The sequence below is a fragment of the Paramisgurnus dabryanus genome, chromosome 5 (assembly GCF_030506205.2).
Source record: "Paramisgurnus dabryanus chromosome 5, PD_genome_1.1, whole genome shotgun sequence".
NCBI classification, from domain to species: Eukaryota; Metazoa; Chordata; class Actinopteri; order Cypriniformes; family Cobitidae; genus Paramisgurnus; species Paramisgurnus dabryanus.
The window spans coordinates 19466635-19485197 of record NC_133341.1 but is presented as its reverse complement, the minus strand read 5'-3'; the positions used below and the strand labels follow the sequence as shown (position 1 = coordinate 19485197).

Here is an 18563-nt window from a genome sequence, read left to right as displayed (position 1 = left end):
CTGCCGGCCAAGTAAAGGAAATTGACAAAGTATACTCTTCCTCCTTGAAATAATTTATTTTCCAGCCAGTGCCAAAGATCACTGCATGTTTGTTCTCCAAGTGTTCATCCATCACTGCAACTCCTCTTCAGAAGGGCACTATGCCCTAAGTTGAGCTCTCTCACCTCATTGGACCTGCTGTTCGGATAAACAGTCCTACATATGATCATAATTTGCCACGTAAGATGAAGTAGCAACACAATGGCGCGTATTATAAAAAATGAAGAAAATGCAAACGACTCTGAACTTAGAATAAGAGTTCAAAGAATAAAAAATTCATGATTTGTTCAGCAGCATCTCACGAGGCTAATTCATATGAATTAGTACAACGAAAAATGTGCAAAAATGTACGATTAGCATAAAAAAATCAATAACGAAACCTAGTGATGTAATACTCGAGTCCAGTCTCGGCTCGGACCACAGTGGGAGGAGAAGGACTCGTAATTTCAGACCAAGTTCTCAAGACCAACACATTTTTTTAATGTTCATATATAAAAAACAACAACAATAATAATAAAATGCAATATTTGAAAATGACATCCCATGGTGCAATGCAAAGATACTGCCATCAGAGCCTTTTATTTATCGCTAGAAAGATGATGCATGTGTTAGGGATTTTTTAAAATGATAGTAAAAGCATAGTCCATAAGACGTTAAGACTGCTCCTAAACAATTTCCAATCTAGCTTAGTTTGTAGGCCTAACTGTTGAATATTAACTGGGGTTATATTAAATCATGAATATGAAAACTGACATGTTTTGATGGTCTTGGTCTCGACTCCTAAAAGATTTGGTCTCAACTCAGACTTGCTTCCTCAAAGACTCGGTCTTGACTTGGACTCGACTGTATTTGAAAACCAACGGACTCGGTCTCGACCCTTCAAAGACTCGGTCTTGACTTGGACTCGGCATAGGCGGTCTGGTCCCCATAACTAACGAAACCCCACCCTAACCCCAACACCACAGGGGTCAAAGCAAATCATACGGAAATGTAAGAATGTGGTCTTAAAAATTAATATGAATTAGCCACCTGGTAAAATACACATGAATTGCCATGCGAGAGCTTTGGTTTCTTTTAGCTCATTTTAAGATGATGCAAAAGTCCTTTGCCTGCAACTTTCAAAACTATTGTATGAGATCATACATTTCATTCATTCTTTTCTACATCTCTGTTGTCTTTTCATTGACACCTGACGATACATGTTGCCTCTTTCTCTCAGTCTCTCTCTACACCTGTGCCTCAGCCACTCCCCCATTCATTTACAGGTTTCTGCATAACCAGTTTATCCTCCCTCCCTGTTTACTCTATATAACATGCTGTGCTGGCATTTTAAACTAACTTTTCTTGTCTCACACACGCACGCATCTGCTCGTCGGAGATCTCATTCAGATTTCTTTGGGGATTGAAGCATGGCGTCCGATCAGGACTTTTGTTTTCTCTGCAAGGAGGATCTTAGAGACCCTGTTTCCATCCCATGCGGTCACATATTCTGCGCCGTCTGTATCAAGACCTACTGGGATCACGCAGACCACACCGGACAATACCTGTGTCCCCAGTGTAGGGTGACCTACAACAAGAGGCCAAATCCACGCCGGCTTCAGTCCTCTCGCCAATCCACTTCAACCCTCAGAAACTCAAGAAGCCTCCAACAAGAAAATGACTTCCCACCGGCACCTCCGGCTCCTGACTACAACTACGCAGGACCCCAAGATGTGGGATGTGATATCTGTATCGGTAAGAAGCTCAAAGCAGTCAAGTCTTGCCTGATGTGTCTGGCTTCCTACTGCGAAAAGCACTTGAAGCCTCATTTTGAATCAGCCACCTTCAAGCGTCACAAGCTTGTGGATGAGATCGGACACCTGGATCGTCAGATCTGCCCACAGCACCAGAAAGGTCTGGAGCTTTACTGCAAGACAGATCAGATGTGTATCTGTGTGCTGTGTACGGTGAAGGAGCACAAGGGACATGACATGGTATCAGCCGAACAGGAAAGATCAGAAATGCAGGTAGGTGTGTGCATGAATGAAGTGCGTTTCTATCAACAGGAGGATATTGTATTTTAACTGGAAATATTATGCTGGTTCTTCTATTATGACAACAGAATAATACCTGAAAATCAGTGCATCACCAGCAGAAGCTCTATTAAAATATTTTCAAATTCAAACAGGAAAAGGGTGCAGGAAATACAGGAGGGCTCTTAAAATAGGCAGTAGTCAATGGTTTTTACATCACAGCTATGAACCTGAATTGCTCCTGGCTACTTCATGCAAGAAGAAAAAAAAATTTTATGTCAAATTCCTGTATTTTTTATGTGTATATCTACTTAAAGTGAATGTGATCATTGTTTAGGAGTGCACCAGTGTTAAGATGCCCTAAAATCTAATGGAAATGGACTAAAACTCATAAACCTCCGATTTTGATTTAATGGGGTCTTAAAAGTAGCCAACCTTCCTTAAACAAACACAACCATTGAGTGATCTCCACCCCATAAGGAAATAAACCGATCTGGGCTGTTGTTCTAGTGAGGAGGGGTTTCATTATTAACAGCAAAGTAAACCACAAATTGTTCTACAGGCAAAGGTTTTGTTGTAAAAGAATAAAGCAAAGTTTCGGCAAACAAACTTATCAGATTAGATCTGAATTATATTGTTAATATAAGAATGAACAAATGTAATATTTTATATCAGGAACACAAAGAGTTAAACATACAGTAATATCAAAACCGGACATGGAAGTTGCTGCAATGTGGAAGGATGCTGTTAATACAACATTCCTTTGTCGCTGCACCTCATTGTCATGAATTTCTTGTTTATATTTGTCCATAGCAACGGTTGGGCGCCACCCAGGCTGAAATTCAGGAGAAGATCCACGACCGAGTGAAACAAATGGAGGAGTTGAAGCAGGCCGTGGATTCACTTAAGGTTTGTCCGGAGTGAACAGAGATGTGGGAAGGGGTCATAGGTTGTAAAGAAAAGAAGCTTGCCAGAATTCATCCTCAAATGGATAAGATTTATTAAAATTCTCAGACAAACATAATTTTTAGCGAGGCACCAATCATCTACCGATACCAATAGTTATCCATCATTTTGCTTTTTACTTCTTGGTTTAAATTATTTTGTTCTGAAATCCTAATAGTGCAGACTGTACAAACTGCAGCTCTATTCCCAGGCAGCAGACGTGCTGGATCTGCATCGGATCAGTGCCAAAGTCAGCAGCACCAGTGTTGTCTGGGTTGTCATTGTTACCCAATACAAAATAATCACACAGTCGAGTTCTGGTGTGTTTTCCAACCCTTTTGATGGCCAGGCTGTTTTTAAACAATCGCCCGATGTCTGATAATGGGAAAAAAAATCTGCTGATACTGATTCTAGGCCGATATATCGGTGCATCCCTAATATTTTTTTATGCGCAAAAGTGACCCATCATCAGCCAGAATTAAGTTATTGCTTAGGAACTTTTTGTATATAGATGTGTATAGAATCAAATATATTCATGTACAAGAACCGGGTAATAAATCCATTTGTTTCCACAGAGCTCAGCACAAAGGGCCTTACAGGAAAGTGAAAAGCTATTTGGTGACATGCTTCGTTCCATTGAAAGAATGCAACAGGAAATGACCAAACTTATCTCGAGCAATAAGAAGGCAGCACTTAACACCGCAGAGGGTCACATGGAGCGTCTGGGGCAAGAAATTACTGACCTGACAAGGAGAGACAACGAGCTGACACAGCTCTCTCGTACCGAGGACCACATCCACTTCATCCAGGTGCCTGAATCAGAGTCTGTTAAAGAAATAACACATTTAGTCACCGAGATTTTACCGTCTCTCAATATAAGGAGGCATTGTTTGAGTATAAAAATATTTTAATTTAGACCTCATTTTTTGATTTAGATTGTTTTTCTGTTTGCAGAGTTACCACATGCTGCTCGCCCAGACTGATGCTGAAGAGCTTCCTACTGTTTCTGTGAACCCCTACTTTTCCTTCGGTCCTGTCACCAAGACAGTTTCAGAGATGAAACAACATCTAAATGAGTTCAGCAATGAAGAGCTGGTCAAGGTGGCAAAGACAGGTATGGTTGTTTTGCAATATGAACTTATTTCATGTGAAAATAAATGAAATATATTTCATTTATTGTGTTTTTTTTGTCATTTATGGCCCTTCTTGATATTGACAATACACTAATGTATATACTAACACTTAATTTTGTTTTAGTGAACAAAATGCCATTCTGTCAGCTTGAGGACCGCAAGAAGAAAAAGACTATGAAGGGTAAGTTGATAAAAATTCAGCTTCCCTGCTGTTTGAGTCGGCTGGAAATTGTAAATGGAATTTATCAAAAGCCAGTGTCAGGGTCCAGAAGTCTTTTTGGCCAGTTGCTAAGCAAAGACCTTAATACCAACATTTGTACATCACACAAGGCAGATGTATTAGCTGATCTTCTCTATGAAATGCACACACGCAAACACCAAAAGGCTGTTTTTTATGTGACCTTCAGTTTGTGTAATTGTATCCTCACCATGTCCAGAAAGTACCTAGAGGTCCCTTCTCTTTTCTCACTGACATAATCTGTTTGTTTGCAAACAGATAATTGACGGTTGTGTAAAGTCTGGTTGTCTGTGGAGGTTAATGATGCGATTAAAGCTTAAATCCTAATTTACATACTTAAATACAAGGAAAGCATGCTTAAAACCATCTCTCTTTATTTTATCTCTAGCTGATGCTGTTGACACGATGTACAAGAGTCCCAGTCAAACAAGGGAGCCTCGGACAAGGGATGAGTTTCTCCAGTGTAAGTTTATCTGTGTTTATACAAAAATGTCCTTTTATGCGTTTATACCCTAGATCAGAGACCATTGTTGTATAGATAACATTTACAAGATGGAGGTTTAAAGGTCAATTGAGTTTAAATCTCTGGTGATGATGAATAAAAAACATTTTAATATGTAAATGACTTTGCATTATTCTTAAAGGTATGGCTTTAATTTTCTCATCATTTACTCACCCTAAACCTGTATGAGTTTTTTTCTTCTGAAGATATTTTGATAAGTGATGGTAACTACAGAGTGGATGATACCCATTGACTGTCATAGTAGGATAAACGCATACTATGGAAGTCAATGGCTGTCATCAACTGTGTGGTTACCATCATTTGTCAAAATATCTTCTTTAATGTTCGACAAAATAAAAAAACTCATACAGGTTTAAAATCAAATGAAGGTGAGTAAATGATGACAACATTTTCATTTTGGGGTGAACTATCCCTTTAAGACATGCAGGCATTCGTTGTGATGTAGTGGGAGTAGTCCAACATCATTCCTTAGATACTGAGTTTGTGTCCAAGCATATAATAAAACAGGTTTAGTTTGTTCAGCAAGTGGGTATGTGGGTGATTCATGATGAACTGTCTTTGTTCAAACCTTTGGATATTTCATCATCTCTTCTTACAGCACTCATATGTGGCACTCAAAATGTTTTTGAAATAAACCTGAATGATCCAGAAGTAGGTATAGAATATAGATAGATGTAGGGTGTGTAGACAGTCCTAAATGTGTATCAACCTCTCGGCCCTCTAGATCAGAGGCGTCCACGAACTTCTGGCAGACCCCACCAACAAATATCCAACCAACTCTGACAGCCAGATTCAACTACTAGGCAGGTGATTTTTTATCTATAGGAAACCCTGCATGCCCTGCATATGTTTATTAAAACTCTAACATCAGGACTGCTGATCTAGGATCAGGTTTGCTACAATGTACTTGTATTTTGCAAAGGTTATTAGCAGAACTGTTCCCAGATCAGGAATCCTAGCCTAAGATAGCTTCTCAATAATGTTTCTGTGGTCTTTGTGTAAAGGTGGTTTGGTCTAAACTTGACCCATGCACATTCGTAATCTCTTATTGTGCTTTATTAAGCGAAATAAACAGAATTGAAACAATATTCTGATTTTAAAGCACCATGATGAAGCTTACATGTACATGGATCAAGATACCCGAGAGGTTGTACTGTTCATGTGGGTACAAAAGGTTAATTGTGAGCAGGGTGTCTTTAGTTTTCTTCTTAAGCGACTAAATCAACAAAACTCCCCTCTGTCTACACACCCAGATAAAGGTTTGTTTTGCTAATGCCTGATCATCTCTTTCTGGTTTATTTTAAAGATGCCTGCCAACTAACTCTGGACCCAAACACAGCATACAGACAACTCTATATTTCCCGTGGCAATAAAAAAGCAGCCCTTAAGAGAGACCCTCAGTCGTACAATGACAGCACCCAGAGATTTGACTGCTTGCCCCAAGTCCTGTGCCAAGAGGCTCTCTCGGGAGGTGTCTACTACTGGGAGGTGGAGTGGAGCGGAGAGGGAGCTTCCATCGGTGTCACCTATAAAGGCATCAAGAGGACAGGTTATGGAGACTCTGCTCGTATCGGGTACAACCGCAAGTCCTGGAGTCTCTTCTGCTCTGACTCCAGCTATACTGCCCGACACAACAAAGATCAGATTGACGTTAAGGCACCCTACTCGTCCCGTATCGGGGTGTTTCTAGACTTTGCAGGAGGCACTCTTGCCTTTTACAATGTGTCTGAGTCCATGACACTTATTCATCAGTTTAAAGCGTCTTTTAGTGAGCCGGTCTATCCTGGATTCTGGGTGTGGTATGAGTCTGCTATATCTCTTTGTCAGTTGTAGATAAATAAACTGGACAGGGGTTTTAGGGGCATTTCCAGATGTTTTATGGTTATTATCAGTTTTTAATGAAAGTATATTCCTTGTGCAGCTAATTATGGTCATTTTTGTTTATTATATTTCACATCGAGTGACTTGATAAATATATATGCATATGTGAATTTATGTTATTTTTTTGTATCTATGTGTGTGTTTGCTTTTTTAATGATTATGAAGGATATCTCAGAAAATCAAATTCACTGTATATTTTTAAGATTTTGCCACAATATGTATCCATTACTGGAAATAAAAAAAGAGAGTTGATTTGAGAAATTTGTTGTTTAAACATTCATATGAAACAAGGAAAATTAATCTATAAGACAATGTGCTTATGTTTATGAGGCACAGAGTTGTCTAAAGTATTAGGGGCGGTTTCCCGGACAGGCCATATCCTAGTCCCAGACTAAAAATGCATGTTTAAACTGGCTTAATTTGAAAAACACCCTGTACTGACATATCTTGACACATATGTGGCATTGTTTTGTTTCCAGTTGCACACCTATATTGTTTTTGGAAGGTTTGTATGTAAAACAACTTAAATGTCCCAATATAACTAAGTCCTGGACCTAGACAAGCCCTGAATTCATTTAAACCCTGTCTGGGAACCCGCCCCTCTAAGTATAGTAAAAAATATCTCGTGGTTTCAATGACAAGTAACTAGGAAAATAGCAAGAGTGACCTCTGTTGGTTTAAATGATATTTGTCGTATAAGAATATAATCGCAAACCAAACTCTTACCTATTGTGTTCACTTATTCATTAAACATGTATTAATTTACTAATATCATTAAAGCAAACAAATAAAATTTTTATTGAAGTGAGCAGACTAGACAGACAGATAGATAGACGAATCCCTGATCCAGAACCTATAAGCAAGTTCATGGGTTTCACCCGGACGCGTTTAGACGGCGCACCCATTCGGATACACAAGTTACCGCTTCTCTACAGGAGGGAAATATGGCAGCGCAGGTAAGATGAGTTTGTAGTTTTTAATTTCAGCTGAATTTATAAAATTGTGTTTCTCTCTGGATATCTATAATACAGTAAGACTATTTCCCACCCCTGGGTATAGTATTTAAGTTTTTGAGATGTTTGTGGACAACAAAAGGGCTGCGTGTGTGCTTGCCGCTTTTAGCACATGACATGTGCTTTAGTTTACAGCAAGCGATAGTTTAAATTATAAACTTCTGATTTTCCATTCAGGAAAATTGCTGCCAAACAGATGAAAAGAAAACGGACACTCTCCTTGCGATTTATCTTTAACAAACTAGCTAACTTGCTTGCGGTCATCGCATCATTCGATAGTTGTTTAGCTGGATGTGTTACTATGACACCACCATCTTTATTGGGGATAAACGTCAACGTTGATGCATTCACAACATTTAATTCTCATTGGGCTAGAATAGAAACACGTTTCTGCATTATATGATTTACACTTTTCTGCAAAATTGCTAAAACTTTAGTCTGTGTTGTTAGCCAAGAGCCTGAGTGTTGTGACTCTTGTCACTATAGCAACGTACACGCGCTTAACGGCTGCTTACCTATCATACGGAAAAAACGTGATCAATACAACATTAAACGACACCTTTGTGTTTAATGTGCTAATTTTACGTTATATTGATATTTTTTTGGTTTGTCATGACAGGTGGCAGCCACGAAAGTTCCGGAGGTGCGAGACATAACACGGATAGAGAGGATTGGTAAGAACTAAAATTAAATTATGCTATTTATAATTTTTGAAATGATTTTTGAATGTGTGTTCCAGTTTGTAGTATGCTTCTACCAGAATAAGAGTCACATAAATCAAATAAATCTTCTGTCACAGGTGCACACTCTCACATTCGTGGTCTTGGTTTGGACGATGCCTTGGAACCACGACAGGTAATATTTTCTCTGTCCGATTGAGTTGTCTAGTCACTACATGACATTGGCGTACAGTAGATTTGTCATTTGGCCCAATGCATATATGCAAAGAGACTTGGTGTATTCAACATTTTATCCATTCTCTGGCATTTTAACCTTTGACCTTTTTGTTGCTAATGCAATCCTTTACCACTTTAGCCAAACAAACACTGTACATATCGTTAACTAACAACGTTTTTTCTCTGACTAGGTGTCCCAGGGGATGGTGGGACAGTTGGCGCCACGTAGAGCAGCAGGGCTGGTTTTGGAAATGATCAAAGATGGTCAAATTGCTGGTCGTGCGGTGCTAATTGCTGGGCAACCTGGTACAGGCAAGACGGCTATTGCCATGGGTAAGCAAATTTATTTGTATGTGCATAACCAAATTTAGAGTATTTACATGCAAGATTATTAAATTGCTCATATCTACAGTGTTTGATGTGTTTTTGTGCTTTAAGTATTAAACCATACATATATTTGAGATGATTATCAGAAATAACACCGGACCTATTGATGACATTGAGCTGTATTTGTTGCATAGGTATTGCGCAATCTCTCGGCCCTGACACACCATTTACTGCTCTTGCCGGGAGTGAGATCTTCTCTTTGGAGATGAGCAAGACAGAAGCTCTGAGCCAGGCCTTCCGCAAAGCCATCGGAGTCAGGATTAAGTAAGTCAGGATTATAGATGAGGAAGCAGCATTTAGAGGATAAAACAAAGGACATATTTTACCTAGTGTGGTTACTATTACTTTAAAGAATAGTTAAAAAAATATGAAAATTAAAAGTTTTCTCATGCCATCCAAGATGTGTGTAATTTACTTTCTTCATTTCAACATTAAAAAATAAAATACAAATAACCATTTCTTAGTAATACAATCAAACATGCTGTCATTGCAATAACTCATATTTCATTTGGATTACTTCACTGATCAATGTACTGTATGTCTCAAAGAAGAAGATTACATGCTGGCATTTTAATATAAAATTATGTCACGTTACATTACAATAAGGTTGTATTAGTAAACTTTAGTAAATAAATGCATTAACTTACATTAACAAAAAATAAATAAAATAGGTTTTCAAAAAGTATTTATTATTTTAATGTTAGTTATTTTCAATACAGTAATTCATGTTAGTTTGTGGTGCAGCAATTAATGTTAATAGTTACAACGCTTAGATTTTTTAATTTATTAGTAAATGCCGAAATTAACATGTATAAAGATAAATAAATGCTTTAGACAGTCCTTCCATAAAAACGCAAAGTTTTTTTGTGATTGTTGCGGGCAAAAATCCTTGATTTTTTGGCACATTTTCTTAAAATATGGGATGAAATATGTGGGATATTTATGCAATGAAATTGCGGGAATTTGCAAAAACTGCGGGAACTTGCAAAAACATTTTTCAGCTTTTCATGTTCACGTCACATAATTAAGTCACTTCATAACGTTCCCATGGCAACAGGGGACATGGCTGCGTTTGTGTGAGGTAAATGCAAAATTTTTCAACTTTCTGCTAAGATATGTGATTTTTGCTACAAAAATGCGGGGATTATGAAATCATGCAAGCCCTGCATATTTTGCACACGGAAATCAGCAATTTATGCTGTGAAAGTGCAGCGTATTTGAAAATATGCGTCTCCGCATAAATATGCGCACTTTGGCTGATTATGCGTTAAATCATGCGATTGCATAATTACGTTTTTCTGGAGGGACTGACCATTTGTTAACAAATACAACCTTATTGTAAAGTGTTACCAAATTATTTGTATGTGTTCAAGTGAGGAAAGGGGAAGCTTGAACTATTCCTTTAATAGTAGGATCTGTCAAAAAAGAGTATTCGGATATAAAATTGTTTACTGACTACAGAATTAAATTAGGATTTGCATGCTTTTTTATTTTGTGTATACATTTATTTTATGCAAAGACTTTTTTGCATAAAATTAACCTTCCCTGTTTGCTCTGTTTACTTGAAATGAATATGTGATGAAGGCGGTCAAGCTTCAAAAATATTGCAAATAAGAAATTAAAACTGTAGATGAAGGCAAATAATAAGAACATAAATCGTACAATTTTGCAAATGAGGAAGTTTCATCTTGTCCTCACCCAAAGCTTTTATTGTTGGACAGAGAGGAGACCGAGATTATTGAAGGAGAGGTGGTGGAGATTCAGATTGACAGACCTGCCACAGGAACAGTGAGTATCTGCTTTCCTATCTCTAGCATGAACAGAATATGCTTATTTAAAAAACTTTATGCCTTTCATGTTTTTTAAACTCTCAACAACAAACTTTCCGTCCTTTGATGTAACGCATGAATTTGGCCTGAAAACATTACTAAACACATCTTCCTTCCTACATTAGGAATGATGTTTTTATTGCTATGAAAAAGAGAATTGAGATTGCAGGCTTTGATAAATGACACGTGTAGGATTTACTCCCAGAATAGTGCTCAGTCTTTGCTTGCAGAGTAAAAAATGAAACCGTATTGATTATATGAACCTAGCTGGATCCAAATAATTTTCTCTCTTGTTTGTATCTGTGTTAAGGGTGCAAAAGTAGGCAAGCTCACACTGAAGACAACAGAGATGGAGACCATCTATGACCTGGGGAACAAAATGATCGAGAGCCTCAGTAAAGAGAGAGTACAAGCTGGGTGGGTAAATTATAAAGCTGAGATATGAATCTCCTAGCAGAACTCAAAAACAGCAGACTTACTTGGCATTCAGCTCCTTATACAAAGTGATTGGTTGTACAACCTAACATTTTTTGAATGGAGATATCAAAAATATATAATTAATTAAAGTGTTGTTCAATAAACAAAACATTTGGCACATTGGTCTTGACTTATAAATATGCATTACATCCCTTTAGTAATTTTTATTTTGGAGATTTTGTCATTGACACTTATGTAGGACAATTTAGGGGTCATGTTGTTTAAACATGCTAAATATAATAAAATAAAGGCAAACAAATGCCCCTAGTTCAGCTAAAGCTATTTATGATAAATGTCTTATTCAACAGTGATGTGATCACCATTGATAAAGCAACAGGGAAGATTAGCAAACTGGGCCGGTCTTTTACCCGAGCAAGAGATTATGATGCCATGGGGTCACAGGTACACATTTATTCTTTATCTATGCAATGTCTATAGAGGTGCCTAACGAGTAGTTGCGACTAATTGTTGCAGAATAACAGTTTTTGTTTACATATTAAATGCGTGTATAATAATTATGTATATATAAATGCACACACATGTATATATTTAAGAAATATTTGCATGTGTATAAACATTTGTATATTTACATATATATATCATATATGAATATAAATATTAATTATATCAATATATTTTTTCTATAAAATTATACATACATGTTTTTGTATTTATATATACATAATATTTGTTGATGTACTGTGTAATAATTATGTAAACAAAAACTTTTATTCTGCAACAATTAGTCGTGACTACTCATTAGGCAGCCCTAAACGTCTTATAATCAAATAATGTTATCCTGATGATTGTTTTACACTTGCTTTGCTGTTTCAGACACAGTTTGTGCAGTGTCCAGAGGGCGAACTGCAGAAACGAAAGGAGGTGGTTCACACCGTCTCCCTTCATGAAATTGACGTCATCAATAGCCGCACTCAGGGATTTCTGGCCTTATTTTCAGGTTTGTCATTCTCTTATCAGTTTAACAAAACTAAAAAGTCAGATAATAACATGCATTGGAACAAATCACCCATTAGTCTTAAGAAATCAGAAATGTTTTTACTGACGTTTCGGTGTTTGCCCAAAATGGTATTTGACCATTGTTGGTCCTGCAGGTGATACAGGAGAAATTAAGTCGGAGGTCCGAGAGCAGATCAATGCTAAAGTATCCGAGTGGAGAGAGGAAGGCAAAGCAGAGATCATTCCTGGGGTATGTAGGTCAAAAAACTGTGACCTTTAAAAAATACATTTATTAGAAAAACAATTTTATAATTCTGTTTATATTTTGATTTTGTTTAGCTAGTTTTAAGCTTTCTTTTTGTGGTTACAGGTTCTCTTTATAGATGAGGTCCACATGTTAGACATCGAATGCTTTTCATTTCTCAATCGAGCTTTGGAGAGTGACCTCTCACCTGTGCTCATCATGGCCACTAACAGAGGAATCACTCGGTATGCACACAAACACAATGTCAACTAGGGCTGTCGCGGTGAAGGAATTTCCCTTGCGGTGATTTTGCGTGGCTCACCAGCGCGGTATGCGGTTTTATCGCCTTCATTTACTAAAATAAAATTATTTTTTAAATCCAGAATGAGGTCAACTAATGTAGAAGAAGGGTAGGTTACATGTATTTCCCCTTATGAAAAAAAGATTAACACAAGCTATACTACAGCTAAATATATTTTTGAGAAAACAAAAATAAATTGAAGAACATCATTTAGGCTTGTTAAGCGCAAATTAACAGAGCATCGGTCAAAACAGAACACAGCAGTGTCTTAAAGAAATTAAAATTAGCCAGTATTTGTGCACCTGTAAACAAAACGAATGCAATACAGAAGGCAATGCATAATAATTTAGGGGATTTTAATAATATATTAGTAGATAAATTAACGTTTATATTTAAAGTATGAAAACGAATGTATCATTATTTTGGCTAAATTAAGCTGGAGAGGTAATTTTTAGTCTCACAGATTTGTCATCATTTCAGAACAAACTTAAATGCTATCTATAATAACTTACATTATATCCTGTGTCTTCCTTTGTCGAAAATATGTAGAAATATATGCGAGTAAAAAAATAAAAAGCGGAAACGTTTAGCTCACGCGGAGCGAAGGAAAAGCCGTTAATAAAGCAGACTCTCCGTGTATAGAGGATGTGATGAAACAGTCGGGTCGGCAGATGATCATCAATGTTTATAATGTTTCACGCAGATACTGTTGATGAAAAACTTGTTTATCTAAATGTCTAGATGAAAGTCAAGTGTGCAGTCAATTCACAAAAGCAACCGCCGACGTTATATTGGCTGCATCCACGGAGCGGACGCTGCAGATGCACAAAGAAAAAACCCATAAAGGTCTTTTTTATGAGGTTTTAATGCTGGTAAGCAACCAGTTATATTTTGGCGTTTGGATTGATCAGTTATATTAAAGTACTTTTAATTCTTTAAAACTGCATCTAGAGGCAGACGACGCCACAGTTATTCTGTCATCTCAGTTTTACTTTTTCCACACATTCACTGTATGAATTAACGAAATATGAAGTATTACATTTTTAATTGAAATTTAAGAAAAAAAACTGGCCTACTCTCTTAACTCTTGAAAATCTATTTGGCCTTTATTATACGTGTACTGTATGACGTGAAAAACAAGGCGGCATATAGTTTCATGAATTTCATGTGAAGGCGGTTGTTGCGGTTGCTTTTTTTCCATGCGGTTGGGCTTGTCAGTAGCGCGGTCATGCGGTAATGCGGTTAGCGCGACAGCCCTAATGTCAACAAGTGCATTGATATATTATGTTGTGTGGGTGAATCCTCATTGTTCTTATTTTTTTATTACAGGATTAGAGGCACCAACTACCAGAGTCCTCATGGAATACCCATAGACATGCTTGACCGTCTGCTGATCATCGCTACATCTCCCTACACTGAGAAAGAGACCAGACAGATACTAAAAATTCGGTGAGAACTTGCTGTATTGTAGTAGACAATTGACATGTAGATGTAGGAGACTTTTAGGGGCTGTTTACACTTGGTATTAAGATCTGTTTTCATCAATCGGATCACAAGTGGACGAGAGAGACACATTACATTTACACCTGGTATTTAAATCAGTCTCTTTTGTCCACTTTCGACTGCTTCTGTCCTGAATACTGTGAGGGGGTGGTCCGTGAGACTGTGGGCGAGTCTCTCTCTGCTGTCATTCAAACGCGAGCGGGAGTAATTATGAGTTTATATGGACGCAAACTAATATTATGTCGGAGTCCGCTGCTTGTTATAGCAAGTATACATGCTGCACAGTGTTTTGTACGTTTTTATGTTGGAGCTTTCTCTGAATTTTCAGCGCAATTGAGAAAATAGGATCGTGCAACTTTCACGCTTTCAAAACGAAACTACGGAGAACACCCGCAGTAGTTTTATCAATGAAAGGCTAAAAATAGCGCTGTTGACCATATGTTCATGCCAGAAGTAAAAAAAAGACATAAAACTTGTGTTTAATACCTCAGATTAGATAAATGGGTGGAGAGAAGGCGGTCGCATGTGGCTGTTGAACACATTCAACCACATTTGCGTTCCGCAACTCCAAAGCGATCCGATCGAAAGTGGTTTCGACTACCTCTGGATGTGGTTGAAAGTGGTTGAAAGTGGACGCGTTTAAAACGTTTTGAACACCGTTTACACCTGGCATTAACGTTGTCCACTTGTGATCCGATCGACGAAAACGCATGTTAATGCCAAGTGTAAACAGCCTCTTAAACTAAACAAGTCACCTACTTGCCAATGGCTGCACCCATTGAGTTCTGAGTTCAGTAGAGGTGTGAATCGTTTGGACCCTCATGATTCAATTCAGAATCGATTCTTAGGGTCCCTGTTCGATTCAGAATCAATTCTCAACATACTAATTGGCATATTTGTGATGTCAGTACATCCAATTTGCGTGAGACTGGTGTTGGCACTTTTTCTACTAGTCTCTGAACTGTCATTTAGGGGCGGTTTCCCAGACAGGGTTAAGATTAATCCAGGACTAGACCTTATTTATTTTAGGTCATTTAAGAATTCCAAAAAACACTACACGAGTGCATCTCAAGACAAAACAATGTCACATGCATTTTAGTCTGGGACTATGATAAGCACTGTCCAGGAAAAAGTGTTTTTTAATTGTGATGTGTTCATCATATGTAGGAGTTACGTTTTTTTTACATAATTTTTCATCAATTGTGTTTAGTTGTGAAGAAGAGGATGTTGAGCTCAGCGAGGAGGCACATACAGTTTTAACACGTATTGGACAGGAAACTTCACTGCGTTATGCCATCCAGCTCATCAGCACTGCAGGCCTGGTGTGCCGCAAACGCCGGGTAATGCCAACACGTCAATGCCAAAGATCACAAATCTGTAGATTGATCATTAAGCTTTAGTCTGACAATGATTTTACATTTTAGGGCACGGAAGTCCAAGTTGAAGACATTAAAAGAGTCTACTCCCTCTTCCTGGATGAATCCCGATCTTCACAGTATATGAAAGAGTATCAGGACTCCTTCCTTTTCAATGAAACACGTGAGAATCTTCTCTTTATTTATTGTTATGTTAAGTATAAAATGGCCATATTGTGTCAAAAATGTGCATTTATCAATATTGACCTTATTACAGAACTTTGTTCTTATTTGAAATCTTCATGGCGACAAATTTACTTTCTCTTTCCTCTGTCAGAATCTACTCAGATGGACACCGCATAATGGGATGAAGTGTGAAGAGGAATATTCAGTCATCGCTCCTGTGAAGTTTATTTTTTTTACTTTGTTCCCGCACCCTCCTTGTGGAGCCATCTTATAACTGTTCAGTCACTTAAGTGTACTTGCGCACTCTTTTGTCTTTCACCTCATTTTGCTACTTGGTATTACTTAATTTTATATGTTGTGCATTGAATTTAAAAAAGTCTTTGGGTGTAAAGCATGGCAACCAAAAGATGAAATAAAACAAACAGAACAAACTCTAGAATGACATTTTGTGAAAAAACATCACTATACCCCTAAAACCACTGATCCTAAAGATCTCAGTGTTGGCATCAACAGATACTTCAGAAATCGGGTACGTTATTTAGGTAATTATTTTGCATATATAGCATAGTTATTTAAAGAGCACCTATTGTCTGATTCACGTTTTTACATTTCCTTTGGTGTGTAAGTGTGTATTAGTACATGTTAAAGATATGCAAAAGGTACAAACCCCAAAGTAAACGATGATGCGAGTTATCGTCTCCAACCTAAATCTCTTTTCTTGAACTACAACAACAAACACATGGATTGTAGGCAACAGTTTACTTCCTGGAATTGGTGATGTAGACAAGACCGACATTATCATAATTCCTTCCGCTTTATCTCAGCCTGTAAGTTAACTCCTGTTAGTATTGCATTGAGAGCGAATCTTTTAAACATGGTGAGGAGCGTCACATTTCCAGCTGACGTCAGAGGTATTCAGGCCAATCACAATGTACAAATTAGCTGGCCAATCAGGGACACAGAACTTTTCAAATCCGTGCGTTTCTGGAGCTGGGTCAATGAATGACATGACGTTAATTATTTTGTGTCCATATGGTTCAGTTAAATGTAAAAGGGTAACATTTCAAAATAAATTAGCAGATTACTTATTTTACTTCTCTGAAATGTATGGTTTTATTTCATTTTGAAAGAATATTTGCGGGATAATTGCAAAAATGTCAATGTGGTGTAACCGGTCGGTGTTAATTGGTGTAACTAGTGTTTAAAAAAAAATTAAAATATGAATATATTCATAAAAAATGTGGAATAAAATATAATCATCTAGTTTAGTGTAAAATGTTTTTTTTTTTACATAATCTTTGACAAATTATTAAAAAATGTATTTAAAAACGGAGCTGTTTTTAGCATATTTCAGGACAAATATTACAAAAAAAAACACATTAAAATTTATATTTAAAAATAACTAATAAAATGAAATTTTAAAATGATTTTTTTGATGATTATACTTACATGCAATCAAGGTGGATAAAATATTTAATATTTCTCATTCAATGGTGGTTACACCATTTGACATTTTCAGATCCAATCAGTCTTAACTTTCATAAAAATGGTGCAAATAACATTAATACAATACGTGCATTGAAATAAACCTGATGCGTGCTTTTAAAACAAGTTTTTTTTAAAGATTTTTAAAATTCTCATCTTGCTAAACTGTTTTTGTCACTGACCCAGCTACAAAAATGTACTGTATGTGGAAAATAATGTGTTTTTCCAACCATAAACCACGCAAACACATGGTATTATACCAAATACTCACAAAAAAAATTAAGCAATTAAATAGTTGCACTTTAATAAGCTGATTGTGAACCTGTAGTATTACATTTGATAAGCAAGGTTTTCTAAAAGGGATACCAAAAAAATCTAAATCTTGTCATAATTTACTCCCTTTCATGTTGTTACAAACCTGCATATATTTCTTTGTTCTGATATACGCAAAGGAAGATATTTTGAGAAATGTTTGTAACCAAACCATTCGTAGACCCCATGTATTCCATAGTAGGAAAAATAATACTATGGAAGTAAATGGGGTCCACAAACGTTTTTGTTACAAACCTTTCTCAAAATATCTTCCTTTTTGTTTATCAGAACAAAGAAATGCATACAGGTTTATGACAACATGAGAGTGAGTAAATGATGACAGAATTTTCATTTTTGGGTGAACCATCCCTTTTAGAAAACCTTGCTTATCAAATGTAGTACTATAGGTTATGGCCAGGTGGCAGTATATAATCATTATTGAGTCTCCATGTGTAATAACTTCACAGTGGATGTTTATATTTTTCCCTTTATAATGTGTAACCAAAAATCTTTTTATAAATTTTTTATTAGAAGGATGTTTAGATTCTTTCAACTTAAAGTTTTTAATGATGTTTGCAAATATACTCACAAGTTTTGTGTAAAGTGTACTTGCAGACCAGAGCGGATTTAGAAACCCTGAACTTTTGATGTGTGTTTCTCCAAACAAGTTGAAGACAAGCTAGTTCATTTAGTTTCTGAATAGATGGACAGTGGACCTTTTCTTTAGGTTGATGTTAGCAAAAGGACTCTACAGTGGTCACGTCTGAGGTTACAAAGTGACGTTTCCACTGCGCCACATAGCCTTTCATTTACAGACTGTGTCCCTGGGTAAAAAAAAACATCACTG

The 18563-nt window shown here is 37.0% G+C and overlaps 2 protein-coding genes across 4 annotated transcripts; both read left to right on the top strand.

The window, feature by feature from the left end:
• The first annotated feature begins 1299 nt into the window (after positions 1-1299).
• ftr83 (finTRIM family, member 83) lies at positions 1300-7198 on the top strand. Of its 3 annotated transcripts, none has more exons than XM_065250174.2 (8): positions 1429-2045; positions 2865-2960; positions 3572-3805; positions 3951-4110; positions 4254-4310; positions 4756-4830; positions 5615-5697; positions 6197-6334. In XM_065250174.2, the coding sequence occupies exons 1-7, from the start codon at positions 1449-1451 to the stop codon at positions 5671-5673; spliced, it is 1278 nt and encodes a 425-aa protein (XP_065106246.1). In that variant the 5' UTR covers positions 1429-1448; the 3' UTR covers positions 5674-5697; positions 6197-6334. The 3 variants fall into 3 exon arrangements, with proteins under 3 accessions (XP_065106244.1, XP_065106246.1, XP_065106245.1); XM_065250173.2 differs by having other exon boundaries at positions 5615-5693; positions 6197-6257; XM_065250172.2 differs by lacking the exon at positions 5615-5697 and having other exon boundaries at positions 1300-2045; positions 6197-7198.
• Positions 7199-7643: 445 nt separating this feature from the next.
• Positions 7644-16350, top strand: ruvbl2 (RuvB-like AAA ATPase 2). Its single transcript, XM_065250170.1, has 15 exons — positions 7644-7727; positions 8404-8458; positions 8584-8639; positions 8872-9013; positions 9202-9331; positions 10789-10855; positions 11207-11313; positions 11682-11775; positions 12208-12331; positions 12486-12580; positions 12701-12819; positions 14205-14324; positions 15589-15718; positions 15803-15917; positions 16071-16350. The coding sequence occupies exons 1-15, from the start codon at positions 7716-7718 to the stop codon at positions 16094-16096; spliced, it is 1392 nt and encodes a 463-aa protein (XP_065106242.1). The 5' UTR covers positions 7644-7715; the 3' UTR covers positions 16097-16350.
• The last annotated feature ends 2213 nt before the right edge of the window (positions 16351-18563 follow it).